Below are 6,693 nucleotides of genomic sequence, written 5' to 3' on the forward strand. Positions count from 1 at the left end.
AAACAACTTTTGTGACAACTTTCTCTCTCATACTCACATTATACTTTTATTCTCTCTCTTCCTTTTTCTCTCTCTATTGTTATTGTCCAATAAAAAGAGAGAAAAAAAGATTGTCATTAAAGTTGTTTGATTTTGGTTGTCAAAATATCACTCCTCTAAATATATTATGTAAATATGTCTTATACACATACATCAAATATATGTTGTCTCATCATAGATGTCAACATGCTACGATGTCAACATGCCGCATGCCACCTTCTAGAACTTCATTTGAAAATTTGAAAGGTCACATTTCTTTTGAATTCAAGTCCTTGTACATGGATCTCTCAAAAAAATAAAAGTCCTTGTACATGGACGCCTCGCAAACATTTATTTAACACTCACTTACGTAACATTTTTATACACAACTCATCCAAGAAAAGTGAAAATCAAATAAATTAGAGAATGATATTTGTATGATGATTTTGTGACGATTTTTGGAATAACACTCTTTCTCATATTTATATGCCACTTTTTTTTGGTAGAAGTGGATATATGCCACTTGGTTTGTCGTTCATGTGTACTTTTTTAGGTTTACCTTGTGGTAGTTTCTCCGAAAGATGGGAGTGGTAAGCTAGTTTTGAAATGGCTTTACACATCTTATGATAATTTGTTGCTGATGACTAAAAATGTTACTAAAAGTCCCTGACACATGAGACTATGAGAGTACCAGAAAAGCCAAATTGTCATCGCATTGTTACTAAAAGTCTGAAGTAATGTTCCCCAACACTTGCAGCAATAGAACTCATTATCAAGTAGAGCTTACGTTAGTTAATGAACTTCTCCAAAACGAATCGTTCATTCTTTTCTTTTTTTGAACAGCTCAAATCGTTCATTATAACTTGAGTTTAATTATCGATGGAAACAAATTGTAGTTAAACTTTATTTATCTTTGGGCCGAACCCTAAAAGATTAACATAAAAAAAAACTCATTGTCAAGTAGCTACTAAAATCAAAATGGTTTTGGTTAATTATTATTAATTGAAGAATATATGGCTTGGAAGAATCATTTGGAGGGAGTTCACCGTTGTTGACTTTAATACATCACATTTTCTTTTGAATATTTGATCATTACGCATGGCGCTAATTTTTTTTTTTGGAGGCACTCACGGGCTCATTACTTTGTCCATGAGTTTGGATTAGGTGATTTATGTGCATTGATTTCCATTGGCTCTTAAATCATATGAACGTGTTTCCAAATTTTGGCTGGAATTGACAATTAGATTCTTAATTCATACATGCTTTTGTACTCTTCTCTAAATTGGTGGTCTTCATGATTTGTTGTAACCATAATTAAAATTGTTTAAACATATTTTATGATCACCAAAAAATTATAGGGATGAGTTGCATATTAGATCGCCCTCTTTAAGACATTTTGACACAGTTAAAATTGTGCAAACAAACTATTAATAACAACGTCTCCAGGATAAAACAGTCCAACCACAACTTTATCATAGTTCTAATGCACCGAGACTCATTCTAGAAATTAACCCTCAAGTATGACATTAAAACTACTTGAGTATGGTACTAAGACCACTTAACTTTCGAAGGGACAAATTATGAGACAATATTTTGTAGTCACATAAAGAAAGAGGAAGAAGTGATTTGGAAGTGCATCAAGCAGAGAGGAAGAACAGAGAAAAACCAATAAATGATTCGAGTCTTGGTGTAAGTTGAAATGAGACTCAAACATACAGAAAGTGATTGTTAATTGTTGGAAATTTTCTTTTTTGATTTCAAATACTTCCTAAAAACACATGGAAGTTACTAAACTACCCCCCCAACGGTAGTTAACTACCGCTGAACCCCAGCGGTAGTTAAGTGCTGCTTCGATCTGGGAATAAATCAACCCAGAAACTTCATATTCTGGTTACAGTTTTGAAAGGTTTGCATGCTTCATTTTCTACCAAAATCACCACAACTTCAATTGCACGAAAATCTTCCAATTTGCTTCAACAAAATAACAAGTAAATCATCGTAATCATATTTACATTCAATGTAGTGTTTAGGGTGTTATTTTTCATAATTTTAGCAAAATGTTAGTGTTTAGGTTAGATTTAAAAACTGCAAATTATGATAGAAATTGATGTTATAATGGATTGTTGTTGCTGGAATACTTGTTTAGAGTAAGCATAGGTACAAATTAGTTGTTTAGATGTTCAAATAACACTAATTGTGCTAGTCATTTAGAATGCACTTAAGGTGTTTGATGAAATGCCTAAGTGAGATATTCTTTCTTTTTTGCGTTATTTTTTTTGCAAATATGTTAAATTTTATGATGTATATATGTTATAATGATTCTAAGTTTGGTGTTGTATATAATATGTGGGTTAGATCCATTGTTCCATGCCTTAGATTGTTTTATCGTTCAAGTATATAGTTTTGATGAAATGCCTAAATACATTGTTCATTTATTTATGTTTTTTTTTTGCACAGATATGTCTGGGAGGAGGACGAGTATCAACCTAGTAAAAATTTGACTTTTCTTTCTACTTTTAGTTTTTTAATGCCTAAATACTTTTAGATTATTGTTAACCGGTGCCTCGTGATATTAATTAAGAAACTAAAAGTAGAAAGAAAAGTCAAATTTTGCATTAAAAAAACACTTTTTCAATTTTCAAAAAATAGAATACATAATTTTAAAAGTAATATATTTCTTTTATAATTCTTTAACAAGTGTCTCAGTGCCCCTGGGACACTCGTTAACATTTACGATATATTTTAATTTCTTAGAATACTAAATAAGTTTTGTGAGTTGCCTTAAATAAAAATATATTTAAAAAATTCAATTTTAAGTGAATTTTATTTTAATTATCGGCATGCAATTCTAAGAGCATTAAGATGAAATGAGACATGCAATTTTCAGAATGCTCATGATGCTGAAGATACAATTTTAAGTACCAGGACATGTTTTTCGGTGATATTTCGACTGAAAAACTGTTTTTTCATGGTTCACAAACCGCAAACTCAAGAGAGGGGGTGTCCAGCTGTCAATTCAAGATCTATAACTTCATAGAAAATGGTGAGACTATGGTAAATAAATATCAAGCAATTCACGTGCTTTGTTCACATTCATCAAAGTCTACAACGAAGAGTTTGAAGTGGTGCCAAACAAAAGATATTGGCCGCATATGAAGGTGATAGATTGTGTCACAATTCTAATGTGTGAAGATTCATTGTCATTCAAATAGTACCTAGATAAGAACTGAAATGGACGTTAGGGATAGAGCACCCAAAAAACGTGTCTATGACAAGTAGCCGGGTCATAATTGAAAACATTGCCAGAATGTTATAACGGGTGGCTCTACCCAACCATCACATTAGCTTGCCTTTTATTGAACTCGACATGAGAGTTTTGATACCTATTATGAAACAAGTTTCTTAATAGGTATCAAAACCCGCAAATTCACTATTATCTTCTATATCTGACCTAAAGTGATGAACAACCTTCTTAGAATCCAAAGCAAAATCAACATTATCATACTAAAGGTCTGCTATCCAATTCAATGTTGTATGCAACCCAACTGCCTCTCCTATATCAACTTCACAAAGAGAGGAGAAGCAATTAGTTTTCACAATCACGAACTCACCTGCAGAATCTCTCAGGCATATGCCTATACCAACCATATTCGTTGCCGAGGAGAATGAGACATCAACGTTACACTTATATCTCCTAGGTGTCGGCTTCATCCAAGTCACCAAGCCACTGCTACTCGGCCCTTGTTGGTCGCTACTAGAAGTTGCCGCAATTCGGGACCCAATATTTTGGGCTGCTCTCCATTCACAAAGTAGGTGTGTGGCACGTTCAACAACCTGCATATTCGTTTCATTTTGTTGCTGCCATAGTTTTAGATTCCGCCGTTTCCACAAGCTCCACATGATTGTGGCAAACAACTCACTTTGAGCCGAAAAAAGCTGATGCAAAAGATTAAATATCACATCATTCATATTATAATCTTGTCGGAGAGTACTATTAATTTTGTCCCAAACATTTACATGACGCGAGACTTGGGTTTCACCAAGACATTCCAATATAACATGAATACTATCCTCATAATTATTCCCACAAAGAACGCAATAAATAGGACAATGCATCCCTCGACTACTAAAATGGGCTCTAGTTAGGAAACACCCTCTACAAACTTGCCATAAAAAAAAAAAAAAAAAAACCCTTAGGAGGGACCTTTAACTTCCAAATGGAAATTCCTTTTACTTATATTTTGTTAAATAATTAAACAAATTTACATCTAAGAGGTCGCATCCTGAGGATGAGACTTCTCAGTGTGTGAAAAATGATGTATTTTGTTTCATTTTAAAAAGTAGAGTATTTAGAAAGAAAAAAAATAAGACATAAAAAAATCACACTTTAGCAATAAATATTATCAATGGTACTTTAGAAAATACACTTTTTTTTTATAAAATAAGAAAGATTAATTACACTAGACTAGTTTTTTTTAATAAGTTTAAGTTTGTTTACTTTTGCTTTAAATTGAGGCCATACTTGATTATTTGGAGAATATATTGATTGACTAATATGATCACACGTACCCCATGGAAGAAAAGAAGCCCATCATGACAAATATAAATTTCCTAGTTCAATTGATTAATACAGAAAGGAATCAGATTCCTTAGAACATGAGGATGGTAGCGTGGAAAGACTTTTGGAGTAGTCAAAAAGTCACATATCAATGTTCCTCTAAAGAAAGGAAAACTTTGTATACAAACTTTTTCAATGCAACATTTTAAAACCTTTTATAGCATAAGAAACAAACACCTTGTTCAATTTTAACTTGAATTCTGATCATACACAAAAATCTAACCAAATAGCTGAAATTTCTCATATTCTTTTGGATGGAAAACTCAACGCTTAAAGCTGAGAATCTAAAGCCTATTATCCTCAAAGCTGGTGTTCCTATAGCTGTTTCTTTTGCTGGTTTGATCTATGCATGGATCATAACAAAGAAAAGCTTATCAAATGTCTCTTCCTTTTCAGAAACTGACTCTCATACCCCTGAAGTCAATTCTCATGATGTAACTCAACATGAAGAAAGTTTTGATAACTTTTCTTCTATGGAAGATGAAGAAAAAGAAGAATACACTACCTCTATAGATAGTAGTGTTCTTTCTGAGAGATTTGGTTTGGAACAAGAGATTGCTTGCTTAAGAAGCAAGATTGAAGGTATGCAAATGAGAGAATTAGCCTTAACTTTACAATTTGACAAATATTGTGAAATGAAAGAAAAAGAATCTATGCTTAGAGAAATCAAAAACATGTTATCATTGGAGACATCTCGTGTCGAATTCTTCGATAGAGAGATTTCATTCATAGAAACAGAAACTATGAGGTTAGAGAATTTTGTAATCCAATACCTTAAGATTATTGAAAAGCTTGAATATTGGAAATCAGAGAATAGATTGCTTCAGAAGAAAGTTCAGAAGCTACTTAAGAAATCAAAGGCTCAATCTCATTTGATTAAGGAGCAAACTTTGATGATCAAAGAAGGAGAAGAAGAAATCTTGAGAAACTATGATGAATTGCAAAAAAGGGCTAATATGATTCATAAGTTAGAAGATGAAATTAGAGAGCTGAAAAGGGTTTTGGATGATTTTCAAGATGAGAAGAATGAACTTGTGAAGAAGCTTGAGACATCAGAAGAATATGGATGTAAAGAAGAGCTACATAAAAAGCCTTTGAAATATTATTTGCAGATTGAATCAAGAGATGTTATGAAGGAAGATTACAACAAGATTCTGAATGAATTGGAGCAAGTTAAGAAGGAACATGAAAATGAAATTGAAGAACTTATTTACTTGAGGAAGATTAATGTTTGTTTAAGGCAAGAGTTAATGAAGCATGAATTGCATTGTTCTTTTTTGGATCATCAAAATGTGTCTTGCATTGGTTCTTCTAGTTTTCATTGTGACCCTTCTAGTTCCAAAAAGGGAAAGTTGATTAAAAAGCTGAAAAATTGGGTGGATGGTAGTGAAAAGGTTAAAGTGAAACCAGAAGGTAAAAGCAGTAATGAAATTAAGTGCTTTGGTATGAATTCTGCTCCAACTACTCCAAGGTTTTGCTCTAGTGCTTAGTCAAAATGTCATATCATGTATTCCTTAGCAAAAAGTCAACATAATTATGAGACCAATTCATTATCTCTATGTAGTTATTTATTGATGATACTATATAACAAATGAAAGAGAGTTTGATGGTGATGTATGAGGAATGATAATGTATTGTGGCAAATAAATGAGTATCAGAATCAGATTATGTCATCTAATTTTAAATTTGATTTAGACTTTGATTTGTTTGTTTATGCAACAAGATATATATGATGACTTTATGTTTTGAGTTGTTTTTCTTAGTAGTGACGATGAGTGGTGTGGGATATCGTTTTTACAGTGGTCGTTTTTGTGAAGGATTCTGTTTTAGGTGGTGACGTGTATTATGGTGGGTGTCGTCCTCAAGGGCGTTTTTTTAGGGTGTTTATTTTCGGGTGTTCCGCCTATATACAGCGCCTTTAGGTTGTATTCTCATTTTCACCAATCTTTGTTCGTCTTGAGCAGAGACCCTGGTGGTTAAATAAAATTTGCTGTTTAAAAAAGAACATATATGTATGGTACAAATTTTAGAATGAGTGAAAGGTGTTATATGGTCTA

General features: G+C 32.6%; 1 protein-coding gene across 1 annotated transcript; it reads left to right on the plus strand.

Moving 5' to 3' along the window:
• Positions 1 to 3,848: 3,848 nt before the first annotated feature.
• On the plus strand, positions 3,849 to 6,321 carry LOC146955848 (CHUP1-like protein). The gene has a single exon (XM_085724288.1). The coding sequence runs from the start codon at positions 4,891 to 4,893 to the stop codon at positions 6,124 to 6,126; it is 1,236 nt and encodes a 411-aa protein (XP_085580414.1). The 5' UTR covers positions 3,849 to 4,890; the 3' UTR covers positions 6,127 to 6,321.
• Positions 6,322 to 6,693: the final 372 nt, after the last annotated feature.

The sequence above is a fragment of the Medicago sativa genome, chromosome 1, assembly GCF_051527215.1.
Source record: "Medicago sativa cultivar Bolivia chromosome 1, Bolivia_mono, whole genome shotgun sequence".
Lineage (NCBI taxonomy): Eukaryota > Viridiplantae > Streptophyta > Magnoliopsida > Fabales > Fabaceae > Medicago > Medicago sativa.

Bases quoted from the DNA above. Each gene is read 5' to 3' on its own strand.
- LOC146955848 (XM_085724288.1), top strand. From the start codon at position 4,891: ATGGAAAACTCAACGCTTAAAGCTGAGAATCTAAAGCCTATTATCCTC.